The sequence below is a fragment of the Grus americana genome, chromosome 1 (assembly GCF_028858705.1).
Source record: "Grus americana isolate bGruAme1 chromosome 1, bGruAme1.mat, whole genome shotgun sequence".
Lineage (NCBI taxonomy): Eukaryota > Metazoa > Chordata > Aves > Gruiformes > Gruidae > Grus > Grus americana.
In genome coordinates, this window is record NC_072852.1 from 95,352,978 (window position 1) to 95,380,114 (window position 27,137).

The 27,137-nt window shown below is 42.0% G+C and overlaps 5 protein-coding genes across 22 annotated transcripts in view; 3 read left to right on the top strand and 2 right to left on the bottom strand.

Moving 5' to 3' along the window:
• Window positions 1-2,915, bottom strand: part of SENP7 (SUMO specific peptidase 7) — a 48,483-nt gene extending 45,568 nt beyond the window's left edge. For 4 of the 12 annotated variants that reach the window (XM_054815736.1, XM_054815715.1, XM_054815726.1 and 1 more), the window contains exons 1-2: window positions 2,614-2,730; window positions 1,322-1,368 (exon numbers count right to left, since the gene is read on the bottom strand). In XM_054815736.1, coding sequence (XP_054671711.1) covers window positions 1,322-1,368; window positions 2,614-2,617 — 51 coding nt within the window. In that variant the 5' untranslated portion in view covers window positions 2,618-2,730. Of the gene's footprint in view, window positions 1-1,321; window positions 1,369-2,613; window positions 2,734-2,794 lie in introns of those variants that run through there. The other 8 variants (XM_054815683.1, XM_054815636.1, XM_054815693.1 and 5 more) reach the window with 5 other exon arrangements.
• Window positions 2,916-3,995: 1,080 nt separating this feature from the next.
• Window positions 3,996-6,167, top strand: LOC129202630 (putative protein FAM172B). Its single transcript, XM_054815819.1, has 2 exons — window positions 3,996-4,049; window positions 5,106-6,167. Exons 1-2 carry the CDS (start codon window positions 4,017-4,019, stop codon window positions 6,165-6,167), a joined length of 1,095 nt encoding a protein of 364 aa, XP_054671794.1. The 5' UTR covers window positions 3,996-4,016.
• A 1,317-nt stretch (window positions 6,168-7,484) lies between these two features.
• On the bottom strand, window positions 7,485-9,351 carry TXNL4B (thioredoxin like 4B). The gene is made up of 4 exons (XM_054815832.1): window positions 9,210-9,351; window positions 8,788-8,953; window positions 8,298-8,449; window positions 7,485-7,855 (listed from the first exon to the last, which is right to left on the bottom strand). The coding sequence occupies exons 2-4, from the start codon at window positions 8,917-8,919 to the stop codon at window positions 7,690-7,692; spliced, it is 450 nt and encodes a 149-aa protein (XP_054671807.1). The 5' UTR covers window positions 8,920-8,953; window positions 9,210-9,351; the 3' UTR covers window positions 7,485-7,689.
• Window positions 9,352-9,356: 5 nt separating this feature from the next.
• Window positions 9,357-13,722, top strand: TRMT10C (tRNA methyltransferase 10C, mitochondrial RNase P subunit). Of its 7 annotated transcripts, none has more exons than XM_054815805.1 (3): window positions 9,426-9,552; window positions 10,193-10,263; window positions 11,829-13,722. In XM_054815805.1, the coding sequence occupies exon 3, from the start codon at window positions 11,854-11,856 to the stop codon at window positions 13,099-13,101; it is 1,248 nt and encodes a 415-aa protein (XP_054671780.1). In that variant the 5' UTR covers window positions 9,426-9,552; window positions 10,193-10,263; window positions 11,829-11,853; the 3' UTR covers window positions 13,102-13,722. The 7 variants fall into 7 exon arrangements, with proteins under 7 accessions (XP_054671740.1, XP_054671780.1, XP_054671770.1 ...); XM_054815795.1 differs by having other exon boundaries at window positions 9,437-9,584; XM_054815765.1 differs by lacking the exon at window positions 10,193-10,263 and having other exon boundaries at window positions 9,357-9,432.
• Window positions 13,723-14,653: 931 nt separating this feature from the next.
• PCNP (PEST proteolytic signal containing nuclear protein) lies at window positions 14,654-27,099 on the top strand. The gene is made up of 5 exons (XM_054812641.1): window positions 14,654-14,751; window positions 18,281-18,501; window positions 20,486-20,560; window positions 21,067-21,122; window positions 22,050-27,099. The coding sequence occupies exons 1-5, from the start codon at window positions 14,697-14,699 to the stop codon at window positions 22,177-22,179; spliced, it is 537 nt and encodes a 178-aa protein (XP_054668616.1). The 5' UTR covers window positions 14,654-14,696; the 3' UTR covers window positions 22,180-27,099.
• The last annotated feature ends 38 nt before the right edge of the window (window positions 27,100-27,137 follow it).

The following is a 27,137-nucleotide window of genomic DNA, read 5'->3' on the forward strand; positions in this document are numbered from 1 at the left end:
TGCTGGTCAAACATTGTAATAACAAATATGATGCCTTTAATAACATATTCCTCAAGTTATAAAGGATGTAAATGTTACACACAGGCAACAACTTCTAATATAAGTACTTCCCTTATCTTTCAATCAACATTTAAGGATTGAAATAAACATTTTCTTATTCAAGAACATCTGCAATTAGATTGATTTTTTTAATTTCTTTTTGAGAAGTGGCCTACAAATACAGTTTATCAGTCAGAAGGCATTTTTCTGATCTGCACCTTAATGGCCAGGTACAAATTTCTTATTTCAGAACTCCACCTGCTGCCTGACCAGTGGTTTCTGTTATGAGCTTCCTAAGAATACATATTTAAATGCATATTCAAATTTTAGATAAAGTTACAGAGGTTCAGATAAACTCTGTAAAAATATAACAGATAACATTGAGAACAGGTAAAGTCAGACTCAGAAAACAGAAAGAGACAGATGGACAGACAGAAAGGGATAAAAAGCAGAAGATACATTCATCAGCAAAATTTCCACCTCACAGTAGAATAACTTCCCAATGCTTGCATTCATTAAGATGATATTGGTTTGTAGTGCCCACAATCAACTCCCAGAACAAGCGCAAACTCAAGAGGTAACCAACAGGAGCCCGTATCTACAGTGCAATGTATGTAGTTGCCTCAGCTTTTCTCTAATAGTGACTAACTCAACACATACATGTGCATACGCACTTAGCAGAATCCTCATCTAAACAAGCAGTACTTTTCTGAAGGTTCCCACCTGTAGAAGCAACTGTCAGAGAAGGTGCATAAACAAGGTGCTGGAAACAGCTTATTTTAAAACACTAGACAGTCCAGATGTTACCAGATCAAACCAGCAACTGTGGCTACGATTTGTTTTCACCAGTACTTCCATTGCTAGAAACTACTATTAATAGGGATAATTTAGAAGAAATAAACACTAGCATAAGTAGTTTCTGAACACATCTCTGCAGATAACTAAATATTATGCAGTTACACAGTTGCTCTACTTACTTCAGCTTTACTCTTAACATTTTAGACGTTAACTTAGATCTTAACATATCCTTGAAAACACGCTGTTTATGTGAAATTAAATAAGCCTATCATGTATTAATACACATTGAACAGCAGACATTACTATTGACTGCTATCAGAATAAACTGTTTCTCAGGAAAGTGTGTTCCAACATAGCGAAAGGTGGACCACTGGAGAACAAACGTGGACCACTGGAGAACAAACGTGGATGTGCAAATACATCAGAACACCCTAGGATACCCACAACCTCAAAATAAATTGTTGCATATTGTAGGAAGACTTACACTGCCATGACTTGAAAATGATGTTCTTCCTTCCATTATTTTCTCTGCTGAAAAAAAAGATACAAAATAAGCTTAGCAATTTGGATGTTATTTATTCAGAGGGAAGCAGAACCACTGCAGTAGATACTGAATAAGAAAATAATTTTTGAGCAAGCCAGCACAAATAAAACACATTCATTGCATGGTTTGGGTTGGAAGGGACCTTTAAAGATCATCTAATCCACCCCCCCCCACCATGGGCAGGGACACCCTCCACTAGACCAGGTTGCCCAAAGCCCCATCCAATCTGGCCTTGAACAATTCTAGGGAGGGGGCACCCACAACCTTTCTGGGCACCCTGTTCCAGTGCCTCACCACCCTCACTATAAAGAATTTCTTCCTTATATCCAACCTAATCTTTCAGTTTAAAAGAATTGCCCCTTGTCCTGTCACTACAGGCCTTGGCAAAAAGTCATTGACAGCAACATCAGAAGAGATGCATGCTTGTGCACCTTGCTGGGTTGTCAGCATGGACAGAACTGTTAAAGTTTTCACTAGAATTTATCCTTAGTGATGGCACTTACTGCTTAACTGCACCCCCTTGCAAGCAACAACTAATAAGCAATTCAGGCTTTGATTATAAAGTGAAAAAAGGAATCACAGAAGACATCTGTAAGACTACAGGCTCTTCAAGAATAAATAAAGTTCAAGGATTCCTGTTAACAGATAAACTTCTTCCTCAGTGGAAGATCAGAGCTTCCAGCATTCAAATGGATTTATTCTCTTTAGAAATACTTTGTATGAGTCTGGTGTCAGACCTTCAAACTTTACAGCTAGTTTGAAGTCTCTCAAAAAGACCTTTAAGGTCATGCACTTTCATTTAGCTCGCTAGTTTTTCAACTTACAGCCCCAGTTCCCTGGTGTGGGGAACGGCAACATCTATAGGAAAGCCGAACTACTATCTATCCCGGCGCCTGCCCAGAGGAAAAGCTGACAGACGACGGCTGTCAAAAGGCAGCTCTGGGGGGGAAAGAGAGGCACCTCCCAGGGGTGGCACCGCAGAAGCCCGCCCCTGCCACGCCGGTGACCGCTGCCAAGCAGGGCGGCGGGGCAGAGCAGGGTCGCCCCGCACCCCCAGCTCCTAACCCAGCCGCCGGCTCCTCTCACTAGGAAGGGAGCGGGCTTCTCACTGACAAACGGACAAGTGCGTAGGGTCAGCAATTCCGCATTCCCAAACTCTCCTTAGCCTCCTCGTAACGGAGCAACAACGCCGCTGACACCACCTCTCCCTCCCCCGGTGTCCGGCCGCTTACCCATCCTCCCCTACCGGCTTCACTCCTGGCAATAGATACTCCATCCAGCACAGAGCAGACAACAACTACACGGAACCCACCGGGGCACTGTCAGCCAGCTTTATCTCAGCTTTAGTCCCCTCTTCAGGGCTAAAAGGCGGGGGAAGCGAAGGGGGAACAAACGCTACCCCACAACACTCACCGCCACAACTGCGCTGCCGCCGCTGTTATTGTTTACTGAGGCCCCACCGCCGTCTTGCGCGGCTTCCCCAGGTACTTCCGGGATTGGCACCGCCTCTGCCCGGCCCGGGAGGGCCGCCCGCGCCCCGCCCCGTAACGGCGGTAACCGTTTCTCCGCCCTCTCTCTCGCGTGCCCCGCCGCCCCGTCCCCGAGGCGCTGCCTCGCAACTGCGCGCGCTCCCCTCAGCCCCGCCGCTGTGTCCCGCGGGCTCCCCCTCCCCAACCGCGTACCGCCTGCGCGAGCGTCAGCCCCCCAAACCGGCCCCTCCGGATTTTAACTTCCTTGCGATTAGCCTCATACTGAACCGCTGAGGGGAAAAAACCGTAAATGGTGTAGAGCAAATGATAGTGTCACAGGTGTGACAGCTTACAGGTTGCGTAGCTGCGCCTGACAAACTGACGAGTAGAAACAAAATTAGTAGTTCTGCGAACGCACTAAAATATAGTTAAAGGAAGCACAGGCTAGCAAACGTCAAGAAAACGGGAGAAATATTAAAATTTGTGGAAGGACTCAAGAAAACCTCGGCATTTAAGTACCACACAACCCAACCGAATCAGGTTTAAATTGTACCCGGCTACTGGCATTTTCCTCGCTGAGTTGAGCCCTCGCCTCGGTCAGCGCCCAGAGGATGGGTTAACCCCCCCTCTCCCCGCGGCGGGCAGCTCACAGGTACAGCGCGCTGCTGCCCAGGCCGGGGGGAGCTTGGGCCGCCCAGCGCCCTCACAGCCCCTGCCGTCGCCGCGGTTGTCAGCCGGTGGCCTCGGGAAATCTCCCGCAGCCGAGTGGAGACAAAGATTTGGTTGTTGGTTTTCGGGGTTTTGCTGTTCAGGGCAGCTTCAGAATTGTAGGTTTTGTGTGTAGCTTTTCTGTTTTGTCCTCTTGTAGTGCCTTTATATCAAGTAACGGGAAGCTGTGCAACACTAGTTGTGACAACTTTTTAGTTTCACACCGAAGACGCTTAGCTTTAACTTATGGTCAGGTGTAAATTACAACCATGAGATGTTGGCTTGTAACTTGGAACTATCAAACATTTTAGTTGGCCTTAACTATCAGCAACTGATCCATTTTATAGATATGCCCCAGAGTAAAGTACATAAAGTAATGAAACCTGAACTAAGATGGATTTATTTTCTTTCATGCAGAGAAATTGTCTACAGTCCCAGAGTGAAAAAGATTTTCATCTATGATGATGACAGATTTTACAGGAGAGCATATGGTAATGTTGGGCTTTATTAAAAGACACTGGTTTTAAATGGAAAATCTGATAAAGAGAAATGCTTATACTGTAGTAGTGTTTCAAATATGCCACCTGCTGTAATGACCTCAGCTAGTGTTTACAGCTGAAGAATCTTATAATCCAAACAGAAAAGCGGGAGGAAGGGAAAGAGGAATTTCCCCCTTCTCCCTCCAACAGTAACTTTTTAAAATCAAAATAGCAATTGTAAAGGCTTCCAGAATAAACACCCTTGTAGAGTGAGTTTTAACATAGAATGTGATTTCCTGTGTTCTAAAAACCTCCATTAGTTCAGCAAGAAGAACTTAAAGGTATACAGTAGCTTGTACCAATGTATTTGCCAAATATAACTTCATTTAAACCATTTGCCAAAACAAAATTACTGTGTTAAGATGATAAATTCATTTTAAAAATACTAATAATTGTGGGAATTTAATGCTTGCAAATCTCTACTGTTAGGACAAGAATCCTATAAAAGCAGGCTTCTAACCACACCAAAGATTACCCCCATATTTACCATTCTACAGTCAGTGACAATCAGTAGTAGACTGAAGAGTTATTAGGAAAATAGAAGGTTATGATAAGTTTAACTTTTCAGTTGCATGGAAGCCACTTCCTGGGATAATTCTTATCAGTTGATCAGTCATAATCAGTTGAGAAATGATCTTAGCTGAAACTGGAGGCCTCAATCTAATCTCATGAAAGTTTGCTGCATGGACTTTCTTTTCTCCTGTTCCTGGGTCACAGTGGCTAGCTTATTCTGTCATCCATTCCACAATTTCCATGTGGCAAGTGCTTGTAAGGATGGACAAATAACTGGAGATACTACGATTAGTGTAGTGCTGTTGGAATTTAGCAACTGAAATCTGTGAGAGGCTTTACAAGCAGCTGGTGTACTACAAACCACCAAGAGATAGTCTGTATCAAGGAGTATTTTGTAACCACTTTTAAAACTGAATTCTAATACAGTAAGTTTTATTTAAGTAGGTGTTGTATGGAGGTCTATCACTGTATTTACATAATCTTCTTAATTTGTAGTGGTTACAAATAGAGCACGAACTAAGCTTGAGGAAACTACTAGAGGGTTCAGAGTATCAAGAGCAACTGAAGTACGACTTCAATATAAAAGGGGAACTGAGGCATCTGGATACAAATGAGTCCTTTGTTTTCAACTATTTCAAGAATGCACACGAGCAGAATCATAAACGCTATCAAGTTTTGGGACATTTGATTACCCAATATGTTTATGAGCTCCTGGAAAGAGTCTGCATGCTGCAGAAAGTTTATATTCCTACTGATGCTACAGAGGATGAACCAAGAAGTTTCTTTTTCATGAGTGAGAATGCACTAACGAGTTCCTCTAGCCTAATTGTCCTTCTTCAAGACCGTGGAGTTTTCCGTGCCGGACAGTGGGGGCAAAGGACGATTGTCAGCGAGGGCCTGGGCCATGGAACACAAATACCATTCATCAAAATGGCCCTTCAGAGCCACGGGGGAGTGATTGTACTGAATCCCAATGACAACTTCGTTGATCTGAAGACTGAAAAGGAGAGGTTAAGCTTTTATACTGGGGAAGAAGCACTGACTTCTGTGCAGTCTGTCTGGTGGATCCCCAAGAGGAGCAGCAGCAGCCCCGAGGAGCATACCATATATGTATGGGATCATTTCATTTCAAAGAGTGCAGCCAAGAATGTGGCCTTCATCGCCCATGGCTACGGTGGCTTGGTGTTCGTTGATCTGCTGGTGCAGAGAAAATGGGAGGTAATGAATAAAGTGTACGCTGTGGCATTCATCGACTCCATGCACAACACACAGCACCAGGCTAGAAGCGATCCACAAATACAAGAATGGATACAGAAATACTGCCGTGAATGGGTGTCAAACAGTAAGCCTCTAGATAAAGCTGTGGGTTCTCCCATGAACGTGAATTGTCCTACTGTCTCTGCTGGAACAGAGAAGTACAGTTTAGCACCTTCCTGCTGCTTATGTGCCATCTTTAAGTACCTGAAGAGCACACTGAAAGCCAAGACCACAACAGCCTTTAGGCATTCACCTGTTGCAACCAGAAGCAGCACAAGTAAGAAGAGAGGCAATAAATAAAGGAATACTGATTCGGTCTTGATAGTGGTCTATTCCTTTCATAACTGTCCCTGCACCTTTCAGTCATCTAAGGACCTTTCTCTCACTGTGGAGCAACTTACAGTTCTAAGTTTGAAGCTCGTTTGTTTGTTTTTGAGAAACCGACAAATGTAAGTTAACTATTAGGAAAGTGCATTGTTGAAAGCTTTAAGCCACAACCCTTCAGCTATCTGTGAAATTTAAAGTTGCACAAAATAAAGATATTAAGGTGTATCAACTCTCATCTGTATAATTTTTTAAATAAACATTCTGCAGTTATGGCTCTATAATCAGACTAAACTATCACGAAAACAATCGCTTAAGTGCATAGCTTTCATTAAAAGGACAAATCTGGAATACAAAAAGCATGTAAGGGATCTATTTCCTCCTCACTATACACCACATAGTGTTTAAAATCTTTCAAAGCTGGAACATCTACCTTCCTCCTTGAAATGTTTACTGTTCAGTTGAACAATACTTCAGGGAATACATACTACTACCTTCCCTCCAGTCAGACAGGGTATGCCCCAAACATGATGCAGTGAGCTAAAGTAGTTTCCATTTTAAAGCCAACTAAACCATGAGATTACTGGGCATGAGCTGCTATATAAATACAAATACTCTAGGAACCTGCAATTACCAAACTGATGCAAAAGAATGATGTTGCTGTTTTCTCTCAGCTGTTTAATTTTAGACAGAGGTGGGAAATAGAGACAATTTTTAAATGTCCATACTCAAGGTTTGCAATTTATACAAGCAGAAGGTCAAATAACCTTTAATAAACAAAATGGTTATTCTGAATTTCCAGTTTAATCATGTGACAATTAAAAGTGCTCAGTGGCTGCAAAAGACCTTTGGGGATGACAAAACCTTGTCCTACACCTTCGGTTCTTATCTCAGTCAAAAAAATTGTTGAACAGTAAAACTGGCTACCAGAGAAAAGAGGGTGTCAATTTCCCTTTTGTGTTTGTATCCATTTCAGAATTCAGTAATCTCTAATACTGTTTGAAAAAACTTTTGTCCTGTTACCCAGTAATGGGCAAAAGTGTAAAATTCCATTGGAAAGGCACGATCAGTTCAATGCTCTTGAGAGTAAGCATAGCTTTTTATATAGAGATAGGTTTACTGTTATTACAGATGAATGAAAGTGGTACTAAATAGTCAATTAATAGACTATATGGTGCTTTAGTTCACTTCAGAAAGTTGCACTAGAGATGTCATCGTTGAGGATGCATACAACCTGCCTGTTTCGTCAGTGCTGGTCAGCATGCAACTCAAAGAACAGTCACTTGCATGAATTGTACGCATGAAAATGTAGCTTTATTTATAAGAGAAGTACAAGGTGACAGAATGTCTGTCTTCAGAAGGAGACCAATATGATCCTTCAACATAAATGCTCAAACTGTCCCACGGTGTCAGAGGCAGCTAAAAATACTTAAAGAAAAAAAAAGGGATCTAGAACATTGGACATTGGCCATTTCCGTAACTATCTCAGGTCAACGCATTAAATGCCTTGGTAGAGAAGGTCATATTTAGGAATGTTATTGGGATCAATAGGACTTCTCACAATGAGCTTTCCACGCATTGCTCCACGGTAAATCACTTCAATCAGATCTATAAAGTCTTGCTTTGTTTTGAAGCTTCCTACAAATTTGGTATGATCTGGCGACCTAAATATAAGATAAAGGTAGAATTGTAATGTTAAAGTGTTCAAAGCACAAACACATAAAGACAAGAAAAGATGTGCAATGACATTATGGGTTCTCATTTGGTCATTCTGAAAGAATGAACTGCAATGGTAACGGCACAACTGAGTCAGGAATATGCTGTGACCTCCGAAGTTCAAAAAGGCGTAGTGTCACGTCTAAGACTTCAACCATGCTATTTTTTGCAGAGTCAGGCATGTTTCACCTGACACCTACTTATTGCATCAGAGCATATTTCAAAATACTTCTTAATTTTACGTCCTTCTGGCTTCCTACAGAGTTCTCCATGCAGATGCTGGTAACAACATTATAGTTTTCAAACGTTACCTCCCCCAGACATGGTAACATAGAGAAAGACTGCTAATTCTTACAGAAATTATAGATAATGCCAGGTAGGATGACATACCCATAATCAACCTTCATGTGTTGTCCATTGAAGAAAAATACCGTAGAGGGAATATAACTGATGTCAAAATACTGGGTGTACACTGGAACCTTGTTCACATCCACTAGGTAAATGACTGCCATTTTACTTAGGTCATGAGCTGTCTTTGCAAGCTGAAAAGAGTGAGAAATATGGATGACAAATGGATTGAGACACAAGAGGAAAAAAGGTGGCAAGCTTTATAAAGCTCATTTCCCTTATGTCTTATCGGTTTAAGCAGGGCTAAAATATAATGTTTTATCTACTTCAAGCACTTTGTACACCCACTACAATAACATAAACATTTTGCTTAATTTTCAAACTATATTTTATGAATATAGTATTATTTCATTTTACATTTAATTTTCACCAAAGTTTTCATGAGACACCATATTATCCAAAGGCAACATATGACATGCAACATGTATAGGAGTAGAGTTTATTAAAAAAAAAGAAAAAAAATTGCTCTTACAATATCATCGAGCTGCAGACAAACAGCATCGTTATCTCTTCCAAATCGGAGAACCAAAACCTTCTCGGCCACGCTTTTTATTGCCTGATCCACTTCCCTCTTACAGGTCAGTTTGGGCAGCAGAAAACTCATCCCGACAGACCACGGCTTCCACTACAATCCCTACCTGACAGTTAGGAAAAAAAAACCCTGCGTCAAAAAGCAGCGAAACTTCTCCATGCTATTTAAAAAAAAAAAAAAAGAGAGAGAAAGAAATCACCCGCCACCACACCGGGCTGACAAACCCCTCAGGCTCCAGCGCCTGCCTCACGCCCCAGCCCAGCAGGGCGGCAGGGCCCAGGCGCAACCGCCCCCCGTCACCCGTAATGGCCCTCCCCCCCCCGCAGGGCCTCGGTCCGCACAGGGCAGCAGCAGGGCCTCACCGACAAGCCGCCTCAGGGCCCGGAGACTCCCCGCGGGGCCCCGGAGCAGACCACCGCCACGGCCTGGGCTTGCCCCGGGGGGATCACCGTACCCCGCAGGGCCTTGCGGTGTCGGGAGAAGAGGGAGCCGGAACCTTCGCCGTGCAGCCGCGGCACCCAGGGGACAGCCAACGAGCGCCGCGCCGCACCCCTCCCTGCGCATGCGCAGGCCGCTCCCTCTGAGGTGAGCTCGGGGTGTCGGCCGCGTTGGTGCTGCTGTAGGGCAGTTCTTAGCTGCGTCCATCGCCCACAGCTGTCTCCCTGCCTGCCTGCCTTCCCCCTTCCCGGGTGGGATGAAACGGAGGTCAGGCGGGCTGGAGCGCGGCCGGAGCTCGGGCAAGTGTGGGCACAGCCGCTGGAGAGGGAGGCCTCTCCCGTCCCGTGTTTCCCGCCATTGGGGGCTACCGGCGAGAGACTCGCCCGCGGGCCTGGGGCGCCTGAGCTGTCCCGTCGCGCTCCCTTCCTCGTCCCGCCGGTGGCTCCCGGTGACCTTGGGAGCGCCTTTCGCCTCCCTGCCGTGCCGCTCAGCCCGGCTTTTCTCGGCGGGCGCGGGTCGGGCCTGCGGCGCGGTGCTCCAGAGGCCGCGCTGCCCCGCCGGTCCCCGCCGCAGCAGCGGGGAGCGAGGCGCGCTAGTATTCCCGGGAGGGCTGTGGGGCACAGCGCGGTGCTTTGAGGTGTTACCTAGTTTGTCGCGGCTCGGTTCAGTTGTGGGCCGCTTTAAAAGTTGTTAAGGAGCGCGTAGTGCCGGTCTCTCGGGAAGAGCCGCATCGCTGCTTGCCCTGGTCTGGTGCGCCCCCCGCCCCCCCCCTCCGCACGGCCTTTCGGCCCCCATCGCTGCATAGAGGGCAGGCCTGCGGACAGCCGTGTGTAGGCTTCTGTGCCGGGGGAAGGAACGACTTACTCGGTCTCTGAAATATCAGTGAAGGGCTTTTCTGTTCCTTTAGGTTCTTCAAAGAGACTTAGAGTAATTCTTGCAGTAATGACGTGGTAGAGTGCATGGTGGACACATTGAGAGGTAATTTGGCTTTTATCGGAAGCTGTCATCAAGTATTCAGATTGTGTAAATCTGCCTTTCAGCTATTGACTCAGTTGGAACTCCAGTAGTGTAAGTTAACTGAGGAACTGATCCCTTGATTTCTCCAAGCTGGACAACATACTTTTTTGCTTATTACTTTTGTCAGTATCTATACCACTTAAATGTAGAATTATGAACATCTCTATTGTAACACTTAGGAATTTTCTCTTAACTTCACACTATTAGGTTGTGGGGTTTTTTGTTTATTTTATCTTAATAACAAAAAATGCAAGTTCAGTCACCAACTTGCCCAGTTACAGTATTGTAAAATGCATGCCAGTTTATATAATGTTTCCTAATAATATGCTGCTCTTTCTGTGGCTTTTTGTCTGGGCAGGTGTATATATAACCCCAAAAATTAGATTTAACTCATTCTTGTGAATATCAAATTATTTTCCGGTGGTAAGATATTAGGGAGATTATGAATTTTGCTTTTAAAATTTGGAGCTAACTTTTATGTTTTGGTCAAATCATGTTTTCTCAAACACAAACTTCACTGATTTTTACTTCAGTGAGTTTGCATAGGACAAGGAAAATACTAAACATTCTTTGTTTTTTCTTTTTGTAGACTATTTATATTTAAATACAGATGCATATGAAATTAATGGGACTGCAAGTTTCACGCCCTTAGCTTTATGTGCCAGCATCAACTTCACAGGCATTTAGCAAAAAGAAGAAAAATGGTCTTTTCCTCTACTAATTCTTCCATCTCCTCTTTATAAGAGGTGGCCAGTGAATCTGACATGGCAGCTTATTTGGGTGGGATGCTAACTAGCTTTTTTTCCTTTCTCCACCTCCTTGTTAGCTGCTTAGCTGTCCCTGAGATCAGTTCTCTGATAGTGCAGCCATCTGAATTCTTGGACTGCTGACAGAGCAGGAACAAGGGGCTCAGGGGACATAGGAGTGCCTTCATTGGCAGTAGTTTTGGGTTAGCAAAACTATAGCATTGGTAGTTTGAGTAGTTCCAGTGACCTGCAACGTGGAAATGCATAGAAGAGGAAAAACTTCAGTACTAAAGTTTGCCAATAGAGCTTTCCCAAAATATAGTGGTAAAAGCAAAAATGTGATCATCTGTGATAGAGTTGCACAAGATGTTGAAGCATCCTGTCCATTTTGATGTTATAGGTAAATTAGGTATGTGTATAGAAATATTTTTGGTCCCATGCAGCGTTTTGCTTGCTTTGGTTGTGAAGGTTCTTATCTGTCATATGATACAGATAATTTAAATAGATCTCAGACAATACTTAAAGGTTGTTTGACCACATTTTGAATTGCAGTAAGTATAGCTGTTTTAAGCAGCAGAGCTAACCATGTCTATTCACAGCAGTGCCACATATGCTGTTTTTATTTAGAAAACAGTAGAAAAGTAATAGTGGAAACAGGAATTTCTAGTGTTCTCCAACAAGTAAGTTATTGTCTGTCAGTGTTACTAAGGATGAACATTTGTGTGTGTTTTCTTTGTGATTTCTGACAAGTTTTTTTCCACTCTAATTGGTGTTTTGCAGATAAGTGTTTGAACACAGCACAAGTATGCAGTCTGCTAATGTACTTCTGAAAAAAATTGTAAGAAGTTCTGTCCTTCCGTTTGCTGCACAGCATGGGATGAAAAAGGACTTGTTTCCACTCAGTAGAACTCTGAGTTTATCACTTTGCCTGAAGCAGGACAATTCATGCAATCCCCCCAAAAAACTAGATTTAGATGCATGGAAAAAGGTAATGAAGTCAGGGTTGCAAGAAGAAGTCAGTGAGACTGTCTCTGAGTGTAAGGAGCTTTCCACTTTGGCTGCTGCACGTGAGCTTTTGGAGATGTGGAGACTAGCTGGCAGATTGGTTCCAGAAAATATCAGTGATGAACAGCTAAAAACCTTTCTGGAATGTCCTTCCAAGTCAGCCAAAAAGAAGTATTTAAGATATTTGCATCTCAAAGAACTGTACAAGAAAAACGACAAAAGAAAGATGGATGAGAAAAGGGAAAGGAGGTTGGAATCACAAGAGCAAGCTTCAAAAACTGATGAGAACAAAAGGAATTCATTTATATGTTTGTGGGCCAACTGTATGGATAGAGCATACAGTTGGAGGGTTGCTCAGTCTATGATCTTTGGCCAACCTCTAATATTTGACATGTCTTACGAAAAAGATATGTCCGTCCGAGAAGTTGCAAATACAGTGCGACAGATAGTGTTAAGCGAAGGCTGCAATCGAAGATCTGTGGATCCGTTCCACATCCACTTCTGTAACTTCAAAGATGACAGCCTCTATCATAAGGAATTTATCAAGCATTATAGAGAGGCATGGGGCAAATTGCTTATCACTGTGACAGACCAGTGCTACACAGATGTCTTTCCGAAGGATAAGCTTATCTATCTGACTGCTGATTCTCCCAAAGTAATGAAAACATTCGATCATGATAAAATCTATATTGTTGGGTCAATGGTTGACAGGAGCATAAAAACAGGAGTCTCTTTAGCACGGGCAAAGCGATTGGGGTTGGAGACTGCAGCCCTTCCGTTGGAGAAGTACCTGCTTTGGAATACTGGTGCTAAAAATCTCACGCTGGATCAAATGATGCAAATTTTATTAACCTTGAAAGATACTGGAGACTGGAAGAAGGCTCTGGAATTTGTTCCAAAAAGGAAATACTGTGGCTTTGTAAGCAAGCCTGTACGTCAACTGCAAAAAACCTTAAACCTCATCAACACGCTTAAACTTGGAAAGAGACAGGAAGAAGTACAAAAGCAATTTGCCAAGAGCTACTCTAGGAAGCTAACACAAAAGTAGAGTGACGGGGAAGAGAATGATTTATCACGGGCAAGATGTGCCCTTGAATGCTCCAGTTTCTTGGGACTTCTAGAACTGTATTCAGCTATTTATCCCTAAAAATGCCTTGTTGGTCAAGTTTGAAAGGACTGTTGTTAGGGATTTTTAAAAAAAATTACCTTAGTATTCCAGCTGCTTGAACTTATTCACACATTATTGAAATTATGTAAGAGAAATGTGACAATCTGTTTTTAAAATTACTCTGTACAAAGAATACAAAACTGTTCAGTTGAATTGTGCTGGGACGAGGGTGACTGTAACTGAATGCAAAGGTTGCTCTTCAGAGAATGCCTCAGTGCTTTGAGTTTGCAAGGGGTGGAGGCCATCTTACTCTAAAAGGTTAGGTAAGGCAAAATAGAAGAGACCTTTCCCCGTTACTTCTCTCTTTTGATGTGTAGATGAATTGGCTTTTGATAACTGAACTAAAACCACATGGTTAAAACCTAGCATGAGTTTGGGGAGTTGCATGGTTTGTTTCTGGGTGTTCTATCTGGCACGAATCGACTCCCTGTTTGGAAGGAATAATTCAAATTTTCTTGACCCTGCCAAAAATACACCTTATGTACTTTTGTGTAAGACTTATCCCTGAGTGCCTGTTTTTTCAATCTGTGTAATGTAGATTTCCTAAAGTGCTGGAACTTTGATAAATAGTCCTGTTAGTAAATACTTAGAGGAGCACAGAGCCTTTCAGTATTTCTCAGAGCTGACAATGTATAGATCAGTCCCTCTGTGGAAGCCTGTGTTCAGGCTGCAGAGCTACCAGCGATGCGTTAAGTACAGTTCTTTCTGCTGTCTGTAGGATGAGGAGGGATTTCTTGGTGCCTTTATGGGTGCTTACATCTTTTTGATTTAATCATGTTGACTACCCCAGTGCTTAAACTCGATGGGGGGGGTTTGTCCTGGAAATTCAAAAACTAGGAGTGGGGAATGTAATTCCGAAGAGTAAGGCTCATTTACACTGGGGGCTGGTGGTGATCTGTTCCCTGTCTTGCCTTCTACTGCACGCCGTTGTGAGGAGGGGTTGGAGGACAGGGGACGCGCTGCCCCAACGCTGCCCTTCGCTGCCGGTGAAGCACCGGGGCCTCTGGGCAGGGAGATCCCCTGGCTTGGAGAACGACTTGCTTCTTTTCAGCTGCCTGTGCTTGGGTAGCACGCAAAACTTCACCCTAGGGCAGTGCTTTTGTGCGTGGATGTGGTTCTTCTGGACGCCAGTGATGTGAGAGTTCTGCGTGTGAGGTTGAGCCTCAAGGCTCCCCAGCGAGGGCAGGAAGGCGTCCCCTGGTGCTCAGCGCCGCGTCGTTTGCCCTTCGCGCTCGGGCCTATCCGCCGGAAGCGCGTTAGAGTAGCGTCACTCGAAGCTTTCCCGCCCTCCTAGCCGGCTCTGAGAACAAAGCTTCCTGCTGCGTCATTCCCGCTGCGCCGTTGAAGGCGGGGCCGGCCCGGCCGCTCTGGCCTCCGCCCGCGCTTTCTCTATGGTGGGGGGAAGGCCGAGGGGGGTGGAAGAGCCGCGGCGGGGCGGCGCGCATGCGTGGCGCGGGAGGCGGAGGCGGGGGAAAATGGCGGACGGCAGAGCTGAGGGGGAGAAGGCGAAGCGGCCGCAGCCCGGAGGAGGTGAACATGTAGCGCCTCTCGCCGCGTAGCTGTGGGGTGGGCAGGGGGCCTGGGCCGGTCCCCCAGGGGTTGAGGGGGTCCGGGAGTATCGCTTCCGGCCGGGTAGGCTGGGGCCGGGCCGAGAGATGCCCGGCCCTGCGGGGAGTGGGGGCGGTCCGGGCCTGAGGGGGCTGCGCTGGAAGAGAGGCCCAGGTCTGGGCCCGCTGCCCTCACGCCTGAGGGTTAGCCTCAGCCTTAGAGGAGTTTGTTTTTTTTTTTAAATCCAACAGCTTCTCCTTGTTCATGTAAATGCGTTATTTCTCTCTCTCTAAAAAGAATACGGAATAGTTCTGCCGTGTATTGAGAGAAATTTGACTGTTGCTGTTGGCAAGGATGAAGAAAACACCTTAAAGATTAGCTTTTAACAGCTGTGCTACCTTTTCAAGAATGGGTACTGTGAATATTCCTTATCTGCTGTTTTAATCATCCTGGGTTTTTTGCTTGACAGCAATTTGCTAGTTTTTTGTTTGGTTTTATATTATTTATATTATGACTTGGACATTCCTGTCATCTTCTGTACTACTTAATATCAGTTCTCCTAAATTTTTTAATCCTGTGTTTCTTTTCTTTTTTTTTCCTCCTGACTTAAATTTGAGATGATAGTGTCTTTGCAAATACAAAGCTTCCCTTTCCTGGTTTGGTTGGTTTTGGTTGGTTTTTTGGTTTTTTGTGGGGTTTTTTTTTTGTTTAAGTTTATCTATAGGCAGAGGGCGTTTATTTGATCTGTTGAAAGATTAAATCAAGCTTGTAAACCAGTTAGAATAACCTCAACGGTGAATGTTATTTCTGACAATCACTAAAATATGAACAGTAGTACATGATTTTATGTAGTTCCTTGACTCTTAGTTCTCTGTTGGTTTTGTTGGATTTTTGAGGTTGGGGTTTTTTTTAATTAGTAATACAGTAACTGGACAGCATCAGTATGTCAGTTATCCATACCGTCTTGTGTACTGGAACGTGATCTTAATGAGTTATGGTACATTGGCCCTAAGGAAGGTAATTAATCCCTGATGATTTTTGACAGCAATTTGGTCTTTAGCTTTTGCCAAGATCGGCGGGGCTTACCTTAAAGTTAACTTAGTTGTGAATGGTTTGTTCACACCACCACCGCCAATGGTCACGCCCCCATGGGCAAGAGATCCTGAAATGCTGTACAATTAGCACTGTCAGTCTCGTCATTTAAACCAACTAGTAGTGGAGGTTGTTCACTTATGTAGCTTATTGATACTCATGAGAAAAACTCATCTGGGAAGTAGGACAGCTTTTTATTACTATGATCCATGAAAAGAGCACTGGTCAGGCTAATTTTCAAAGTTGTATTGGTGCTTTCTGTAAGTGAAGTATGACCTCCTTAAGATCTCTGGGAAATAATAAAGAAGCCTTAATATCTTGAAAAATATATAAGCATTGGCATGGGAGATGGGACAGACCTGTTTAATGGATAATATATGTCTGTATTTCTAACTATTTCCTGCAGAAATAGAACAGCACAATGGCTCCCTCCCCATCTAGCCCAGTTGTCCTATGCCCTTTATAGCTCCTTCAGCAAGTGAGAGTATTTCTTTCAGCAGTCTACAGTTCATCCTAAGTGGAGCCTAGTAGAAGTAACATTCAGAATGCAGTGGTGATAGGAACTAATATTGAGAGAGAAGCTATTGAATATTTTGGTGAGAAAACAGATGTGGGTAGATTGTGTTAGGCTTCATCTTGTGCTTAGTCTAGAATAGACTAGAATTTGCAGTCAAAGAAGCAAGCTGTAGTGCAATTAGCTTCGAGCTAGCATTAGCTTAGGAACCTGGACTGGTCCAGCGTGCCCTGAGATTTGGGCTGCTGTGGATTTTGTATCTAATGAAAAAGATGACTTCAGGCCTACAGTTCCAATACTTCTAAGGCCAATGAATTTCCTACTTACCCTCGAACCACCTCAGAGTCTATAGTGTACCTAAACTGGACTTGAAATTGAATATTCTGCTTAATGTCATTTCATGAACTAGCTGTAAAGAGCTTCTCATAGCCTTGAAGACAGCTGTTTGGAAAACTGTGCTAAGACAGCAACCAGTACCCAAGGTCACTTGTGTAAATTTTGCTTGTTTCTCTTTCCTCCTTTATTTGTCACTCTTGTATCTATACTTTCTGGGTCAAATTTCTAGTAGTGCAGTTTAGTACCATTTTTTAATAGAGTGAAATTGATTAAAGTTATTAATTTTTTTTTTGTGATCTGCCATGTTTCCAAAGGTGAATAATAAATCCATTTTTATTCCAATCACTTCTTATCTTGATAGCTAGAAGAGTGGGGTAGAAAGGGTATGTTCTGCTGTTCATGATTTGGGAAATAGCAGAAAAATATATATAGATGGTGTCCCTAGTTTTTCTTTCTCCTGATGTTGTTCGCTTCCTTTTTTTTCTCAGAGCTACAATCTTGTTGACCTCCAGTTCAGACTAGCTTCTCTCCCACTGCTCTATTTTACTTAATAGCTTTTTTCTGTTAGAGAGCAGTGCAAAGAGGTTTCTTCCCTGATGGTCTGAATTTGCTGTGCATGGAGGATCCTGTTCTCCACTTGATATAATGAGGAACTGGTGCTAGCTCCAGTTTTTCTTAGACTGATAGTATAAGCACTTTCCTGTCCACTCTCCAATGCATGAGGTTTGTTGTCTGGGTTTTTTTTTTTTTTTCTCTCTGTTGCTGCAGTGATTTGCTTATTGCAGCAGCAGAGAAATGTATTTTTGCTGAAACATTTACTATGCTCAGTATGAGTTTTCCAAGGACACCTTTGTCTCTTGGTGTAGCTGAAGAAGCCGAGTGTATAGGAATGAAAATGTGATTTGAGTGGTTTTTCTCTGTGGATCATTGTTTGGCTGCTGTGTTTTCCATGACTTTATACAAAACCAGAAAATATGAAATTTATATATATGTTTTTCTAGTGCTGATTTCTTCCTCAAGCAGAGCTTGGCAGATTTATTACAGATGAGATGCGGACAAGCAGTGACTTGAAACGTGATTGAGACAGCTGTCCTCACTGTAGTCACTTCCATGATTTTAGAGTTGTGCCAGACAAGCCTAGAGACTGGCATGGACATGTTTTTATAGAAATTTAGTAGAATTAATTTTAACTTAGATTATCTACTCTAGATTTGGAATTGGGATTCCAATTATGAAAGCTTATCTATGGCAATTTAAACCCTAAAAAGATGTAGTGATCTACATTTAATTTACTACATGAACTTTGACTTCCATACTAAATAAAGAGATGGTGCTTCAAGATTGTTTTCCTGGCTCATACACAAGAAGTTCTTTACAAGTAGTGGAGTGCTTGCAGTTTCTTCTCCTCTTTGTGTTTTGCTGTCCACTAAACGTACATTGGTGGAAACTGCTGTCACTAAAAACACCTTACCTATTGCACCCAAAGTATAATGCTTTTTGAGGTTGCTGCTCCCATCAATCTGCTCAGTAAAAATAGCTCATCTTGGTAAGTTGTTTCGACTTCACCAGGACCTGAAGAAGAGGCAGAAAAACCTGTGAAAACTAAGACTGTTTCTTCCAGTAATGGAGGAGAAAGTTCGAGTCGCAGCGCAGAGAAACGGGCAGCTAATGAAGAAGCTGAAGACTTCACCACAAAGCCTGCTCCTGCCAAAATGTCCAAGTTTGGATTTTCCATAGGCAGTCAGACAGCAAAGAAGGCATCTGCAATATCCATCAAACTAGGAGCAAATGTAAGTTGTCTGAGGGCTTTTAATTTTAAGGAAAGTGAGGCAAAGGGGAAGTACTTTGGGGAGGTTTCCGTGCAGAAGGAAAACCTTGAATTAGATGTGGGGAACTTGGATAAAGTTTAAGAAAGCATTGCAGGGCCAGCTAGTCATGCAAGTCTAAGTACTTCAAGGTGATTAATACTAGGTCAATTGTCTCAGGAAGCACAAGACTCAATTGAAATGAGCTGTAGATCTTTGAACATACAGAATAATTTTGTAATGAGATTTGATAAGTCTGGAGTAATTTCCTGAGGGAAATGAGCAGACTTGTTAAACTGTTCAGGCTACTTTGAAATGAATGCTGGGAGCTTCATTGCATAGGATGCTTAAAGCTACAAAAAAGCAAGTACTCTCCTAGATGGCTTGATGGGTCGTCTTCCACTCCAAAGATCTTGTTTTAGCACAGGGAACTATAGTTTATTTTTCAGTGACTTTGCCTGTTCTTTGCAAGGTCGGTATGACTCATTTATACTATATGCTTTGTTACACAGGTTACTAAGAATTTTGATCCCCTTTATTGTCCAGTACAAGGTATCCTTGTGCTTGTTCAGATGTGAATCTGATGCTTCTCTTTACTACCAAAGTAATCCTCTACTAGCTTGGGCAAGGACAAGCTAGATGCTGCCTCTCTATTTAATGGGGTTCATTTACACTTCCCACTTCCCACTGTGGTGGATACATTATAAGTCCTTGTCTGGTTTAAATTCAAACTGTAATCATGAAAGGCTTGCACCTGCAATGCCAGCATTTTACAAATCTGCAGAAGATGAGAAGAGCGCTCTGTTATTTTGAGATTGGAGGGAGATGTGGGTTGGCAGCATTCTAGGGTATAAATGCAATCAAGTCAGCTCAGACTTTGGAAAAATTGACAAAGCTGCCTTCTCTGAGCCACTAGCAAGCCCCGATTTCTCATGTAGAAAGATACTTCCAGTGGCAATAAATTTGGCACAGGATTTCTGGCTCACTGAATTTAGTGGGTGACTGATAGTGTTCCAGATTGGACAGTGCTGCATCTTACCCTGTTTCTTTTTAGTCATTTTTACTCCCTTAGTATGTTACCTGTTCCTGTGGAGCTGATGCTTCAAAAAATGGCACAATATTTATACGTTGTACGCTATTGGTGAGAAATAGCTGTAGGCAATCACATAAAGACTCTGCTGCAGCATCAGCTTCAAAAACTATGAGTGTCTATGAAATAATCATCGATAAAGTCAAAATGGATGGAGCACTGTATACAATTGATTTAGATAATTGGTAGTACTGTAGAAGCAAACTGTTACTGCTGACTCAATGCTTTCTTAGTGGTCTTGACATTACTTTTGATATGTCTGCTGTATTACATGTAACAATCATGACTTTGATATCTTCTTATGCTTTAAATAGAGGAAGGTATTTATTGGAAATCAGAATAATACCTTTTAAAGGAGCCTGATATTAGTCAGACTGTGTCATGCACACTGATGCTAGTTATAAAGTATTGAATTATTTTAAGCCAGAGAGCTGTTATGCTGTTAAAAGACAAGAAAATAGATGGACTCATCTTCCTGGCACTGATGGATAAGAATACTCCAAAAAAAAAAAAAAAAAAAAAAAAAGGAAACAGTGACATAGTAAAATTTTGAATACAACTTATTCAGGTTCTGATTTAATTGTTCATTATGGCTGCATACCCCTGCAGTGTGCTAGAAAGTTAAGACTTGCTTGTGGGGAATTGTAATATGAGAGGGCTCAGCTTGCTTTTCAGTGTCTCTAGCGCAAATGAGCAGCCATTTCCGTTTTCATTAGAGAGAAACCTTTATCTGCTTGATTCAACCAAACCCACTTTTACCCCTTGTTGCCCATTTCGGTGAAGATCTTTGACTTCATTTTACTAAAATATTTAAAATATCAAGGGTAGCTTTTTTTGAGTTAGTAGACTTACCTTACTTGTCCATTTGGTCTTTTTCAGAAGCCTAAAGAGCCTGTTCCAACCCTTGCTCCAAAAACTCTTTCCGTAGCAGCAGCTTTCAATGAAGATGAAGATGTGAGTAATAAGCTAGCAATCAACATGACTTAAAGTACCATTGCGGGTTAGAATTAGGTAGAGTGGGTCGTTTAAGGTTCTTTATATAATGTCAGGATTTTTCAACCTAGAAACATCTCTTGTGTTTCTGTATCAGAATGTATAACTTTGTAGCTTTGTGTTGGTTCAAGAGATCATTGAAGTGTTGACAAATTTCCCTGAAAATGAGATGCACAACATAATTTAAATTAATGATTGTTTTCTCTGGGCTTGATAAAGGAGAGGCGAAGAAAAGTTGTGCTTCTTCCAGTTTGCTAAATATTTAATTGTTGTGTTGTTACTGCTCCATCTTACACAGAGGTGAACAAAGGAATTTGTATTTCTTTCTATAACCTTGTAGAACCTCTGTTTTGCCCTAAGTCACTTTGCTTTCCTGTAGGGCTGTAGTCCATACTATTTCAAATGCCTGACAAGATATATTCAAAAGATAGCAGCCAGCCATACTCTAACCTCCTTTCTTACTGTAGAGTGAACCAGAAGAAATGCCTCCAGAAGCCAAGATGCGCATGAAGAACATTGGAAGGTAGGTCAGCTTTTAACTATGGTTTGGAGAAGGGTGAGTGCATGAGAATACCTTCTCAAGCACAGGTCAGATCTTGCAGATGGTTTAGAAATATAGGAATATAGAATAGGTTCAAAAAGTTTTTCTCCTGAAACAAGAAAATTTTAATATATTTTCTAATGTTTCAGCTGTTCATTAATAATTCTTTTGCATTTTGAATCTTATTTTGCCACCTTCTGAGGAAGAAATTGATTCTATGTGAAACAGAAGCTAGCTAGCTTTTTCAGAACGTAGTAAGTGGGAGTTCCTGCTTGCTGCTAAACTCTCTTTCTAGTTCTCCATTTTATAAATTGCCCTGAAGTAGGGTAGTCTGCTCAGATTTTTAAACTTCCATGCAAGGGGAAGATGAGACAAAGAATAGCTTATTTACTTTTAAAACAAATACATGTAATTCTTTTGCTTGACACAAATTTGAGTATTGGGCCAATCCTGAAATAAATAGGGACATTTTCAAAGGAGGCTTCACTTAAGTTAGGGATCAGTTTTGAGCATATATATTTTAAAGATGTTTATCATGATAGACTGCTTTTAAAGTCAGTCCCCTGGAAGCTCCTTACTGTTCAGTGCAGTTTTTTCTCCAGTAGCAAATTTGAATCCTCAATTTTGTAGCCATTGCAACAAATTCTTCACAGCCAGCAGCTGTTACTGTCACTCCCACCTCCTCTGCTGCCCCAGCTCATGGCTCTGTCTTGACCTGCTGCGGAGACATCAGTTCTGTGGCCAACTTTCATTTGCAAATAGTGAGGACTCCTGATGTCATGGAAAGAAAAAAAGCGTGGTAGTTTCTGGCGATGTGTTGGACTTGAAATTGATGTTTTCAGTGTCATGTTGCACAAACTACTACAGTTGAACTGATTTTCTCAACTGATCTTGTTTTACTTTTCACAGGGATACACCAACCTCAGCAGGACCAAATTCCTTCAATAAAGGAAAGCATGGTTTTTCTGACAACCAGAAGCTCTGGGAACGAAATATAAAATCTCATCTTGGAAATGTCCATGACCAAGAAAATAACTAAATGATGTGGATTGAGAGTTGGGTGTTTGGGGGGAGGGGAGGGTGTAACGTTAAAGGAACAGTTTCCTTTTTTAAGAATGGTGTAAGACTATCTTTGGAGCCACTTTTTTAAGATTTTGAGTGGTACACTAATAACTGAGTTTGAAATTAGAGGTAATTTATGTTTTGTATACAGATTTCAAGGCATTTGCTAATTTTGTAGTTCCATGTGATTAGTTTCAAAAGGTTACAGATAATAAAGAAATTGGAGTGGTACCTTTTTAAGATTTTTTTTTTTTGGTCAGTGATTAATTAAGGTGGATGAAAAAGGTTACTGTCTCTTTAATCAGGTTAACATTGAATGCTCTCGCATTCTCACTTCTGGCTCCCTCTGTGTAACAGGAGAAACAGTTGACTCCTAGGAATACTGCTAAAGAAAATGAGCATTGTCTTGTGCTAGAAGTGTGACTGGACTATTCATTTGAATATAAACTTATGCAGGAAATAATAAGAACCTGGATATTTTTTTTTTCTCCCTGCAGTCATGTTTTGTTAAGTCTCTGCAAACTAGGAATTACACTGCTCTGAGTGGCTCTGGTAACTTAGCTCTGATTTTGTTTAAAACTTCATGTAGGATGTGTAACCTTCTGTGGCCTGTTTCATCCTAAGGAAATGGGCCTTGTCTGTATATTAGATACAGTCTGTAAAGAATATTCACTACAAAGGTAAATCAATATTTTCAGTGTGCTCCTCTTAAATCATTAGCCTTGAGTAGTGCTTGTTAGCATTTCCTTGTGGTACACAAAAGCCACCACCAAAAAGACAAGCTGATGTACATTAAGCTTCACATTTGGTTGAAATACTTTTCTTTACTATGCCTAGAAGGAATAAAAGCCACACCAAAAATCGGTAACTCACTGCTTAAGTGTGAAAAATGTAAGATGCACTTTCCCTGTCTTGTCATTTAAAACAAAATGCCTTGATGCCTGTGACCTCAGTGGACACTATCAGGTTAAAGAAGAATCCTATATTTTCAGTCCTAATGCTTCTAACAAGAGTCAACTTCAGAAATAAAACTCGACCTTTTCTTACCTGTCTGCCTCTTGCTGTAATTTTCAGCAAGGACATTAGTCAGGTCAGTTTAATTTCCTCACTTTCATACTGCAGAACAGTGCTGTAGGATTTCAAACCTAGTAAGGACTGTTTAAATTTCAGTCTAATTCAGATTGTATATTTTTAAAAGATTTTACTAGCAGAACTGGTTAAACAAAAAGTTATCATCAACAGTAACACACACCCCACACACCCTCAGACCAAACATAAGGTTCTTTTTAAACTCAGATACCTGATAGTGTCAACCACTAAATTAACTTCAGCCTGGAACAGGTTGTAGAATTCAGTATGTTAATTGTTTTCATCCTGCCTCTAAAACCTTTCTTTATGCTAAAGTTGAACCTGCAAGTGCAGAAAGGAAAGTGCATCTTTAAGTGTTTTTTTTTATTATTTTATTTTAGGAAAGCTCTGACCACTTAGACTTTTGAGTTTGTAAGTTCTAAGAAATATTTTTTTGTATTTTTGTATTGTATGTGTAATCTTTTTTCTTTTGAAGTCTGATGCAGTTGAATACCTGTAACTATTTTCTTTCAAAGCCTTGTTATAAACATAACATAAAAATGTATACATTATTTTTTTTCCATAGCAGAAATCTTTGGGTTATTTAAAACAAAACACACTTTCAAAACAGACATTCAGGACTTCCAAAACTGATTTGGGCATTACTGGAACTAGGCAAGGCAAAATGAAGCATTTACTTTTCACTTATTTTCATCACATGTGGTTATGTTTCTTGAAATAAATCCCTTTAAGATAGTGGTAATTCACAGTGAATAACTATTTTATCTTGCTCCTTAGTAGTTGATACTATCTTGGTCATTTGTATTAAGAAGAAGCAAAAGGGAACTTGGAGTAAGAGGATGACTTTGAGACCTATTCTTTTTTAGTTAACCTGCCACCAGCAATGTCTTCCACATCTTTGGCTCAAGTAGACAATCATTTCAACAGGATTTCCTGGTACTTGAAAATCCTTTAGGAAATTGCTAGGCAGAACAGCAGACACACTAGGATTTACCCTCCATGCAAGTCAGAGAGCAGAAGTTGTATTTCTCTAACACCTGTGGTCAGTAAATATAATCCTAGCTGTTATGAGAGACTGCAGCAGCTTCTAGCTCTCAGCTGAAGGTGAGCAGAGATCCTGCCTCACGAGATGTACGAGTTCTGTTCCTTCTCAGTGCTTCACAGAAGAAAATTGATCAGGATGGCCTAAATCCTCTCGGGACTGAGTGCCTAACAGGCTTGATCTTGTAGCTGCAAGGGTGTCTGCTGGTGTTTAGTGTCGCTTACAGGAAAGATCTGAAAAGCATCATCAAGGCAAATTGTATTGGGTCTGGCTGAGGCGGAGTTAATTTCCCCACAGCAGCCCTCGCAGCGCTGTGCTGCGTACGGGCACCAGCAAGGTGTTGGTAACACACCGGTGTTTTGGGTGCTGCCGAGCAGTGCTGGCACAGCACCACGGCTGTGTCTCTGCAACAGCCCCCTCACCAGCAGGCTGGGGGTGGACAAGGTCTTGGGAGGGGACACAGCCAGGAGAGCTGACCCCAGCTGACCACAGGGATATTCCATACCATAGGATGTCTGCTTAGCAATAAAAAGCTGAGAGGAAGGAAGAGGAAGTGGGGGTGTTTGTTATTTATGATGTTTGTCTTATGGGAAGTGGCTGGACATTGCCTACTGATGGGAAGTAGAGAATAAATATTTTGTTTTTCTTTGCTTCTGTGCACAACCTTTGCTTTTGCTTTATTAAACTGCCTTTACCTTGACCCATGAGGTTTTTTCCATCTTATTTTCTCCCCCTCCCTGTCCAGCTGAGGAGGTGAGCAGTAGAGCAGCCTGGTGGGCACCTGGTGTCCAGCCAGGGTCAACCCACCACAGAAATGTTAGCTGGAACTTCACTTGACGTTTTAGGCTTTTGTTAGAATAGTCATTGTCTTTGCTTGAAGGTAGTCCTGGTGTGTGTGTGTGTTATTTTTTTGTTCTTTTTCAGGAATCCTAAAGCTCCTGGTAAACTACCTGATTTAGCAATCTTAAGTGCTTCCAGGATATATGCTGAGACCTTTAGCTGCTTAGTATAGCAAGGTATGTATACCTATCAGTGCTTGGAATGTATCCATGTAACTCATGCAGTTTTATCTCAGAAGGCTTATGCTTGCTTAGCAGCAAAGCTTTACTTAGCATCTGAGCAGCCTGCAAAACATTCAAGACATTAGGTGAAGATGTAACTAGTTACCCCGTAACCTTCTCCGTGCCACGCTGCAGCTAGGCCCCTTTTGAGCCTGTTGGTTGTGAATGGATCCAAACTCATCTAATACTAACTATAGTCATAGTTAATATAAATATAAAATAGAAATAATTAAAAAGCCCCAAACAAACAAACAGCAAAACAGTCAGTTACTGGTGGAAGTGATTCAAGCACCACTGGTGTAGCCCCTTTCACACCTAATTCCATTCTATTAAAAGCATAGGCGGTGCGCTGTGCAAATGCACTGTGCAAATGCTCAGAATCTATTTTATCAGCAGCAAGAAGCAGCCTGTCTGTGAGGTAACTGATGGATGCTACTTTAAGTTCATGGGCTTACTCCCATGACCTAACTACAGTATTCAGCCAACTTTGACAAAACCTACTACTGTGTCCTAACGTGACTGCCACGGCAGGAGCCACAGCTGCATTCAGGCCTAATCTCTGTGTCTGCCAGAATTGTTGAGCACCTCCTTGTCAGAACTCGCGTGACTATGCCGACTTCTGTCTGCTGGGGGTGACTTTACCAAAGCTTTTGTGCTGAGACTTGGAGGAAAAGTCAGCTTGTGAGAAAACGGCTGCTTCTGCTTCTTGAAGAGACAAACTGAGGCTTTAAACTATTGGAAATCACAGGTGTAACTAGAACTTTTTCTAGGCTGCCATAAGATAAGAAATCTGTTTGGAGAAGCAACAGAACTTCAAGAAGGCTTTTTCTCTGTCTAGTTAGTAGCTTTAAAAGGTGTTCTGCAAAATGAGGTTGGGTTTTTTTAAATTCACTATAAAATTATAAATTGAGGAATGCTGAGTAGTTCTGCCCTTAAGCTACAGAAGGGAAGGTTACATTCTAAAGTCATCATGATCTGTCTAGTTCCTCTGCCAAGAGACACTGGAACACCATAAAAATTGGACAATTAACAATTTGCTTTTTACTTTATCCTGTTGATACCTTCATTATTTCTTTTGCTTTTATTAACAAAGGGATCTCCTACTGTTCTCTAATTTTGATATATTGGCATCTTAAAAGCTGCGTAGTGCTTACTTAGGAAAGCTGCTTGTGTTTAATGATGGGGAGCCATTGCCTCAGGGTAGATGCGTACTTATCCATTGACTTAAAAGCATGAAACGTGAACTGTTACACTTGAACTCTGTATAGAGCGTGTTAAATTTCTGTTTATGGACTTCCATTTATAAGTCTGGAGCGGTGGGAGTCCAAGTAAGATTTAGTTACCAAAGCAAGCCTTTAAACTCTACAGTGCACACTTTTTGTGGTGTAGATAGATACATGCCAGCTACCCTTTAGGCATGGTAGAGTAGGTAGGAGTGGCGGTGACTGTCACAGCGTGCAGGTAGAGTGTATATTTCTTCATCCAGTGGTATAGAGCAAGATCTTAAAAACCTTTGCTGATCTTGTGACTTAGTTCTTAAATGTGGTTTTTGGGATTGGGTTTCGTGATGAGACAGATGTGCAAATTGTGGTTCTGTAGCAGGAGCTCTACTGAAACTTCACGTCATGAGCCTATGCTTGTAGTACAAGTGTATTAACTTAAGGTAATGTAAGTCATAATAAAAATGTAATTATCTCTCCTTTTCTCCCCCAGTTTTCCGTAATTTGTAAACATAGCAGTTGC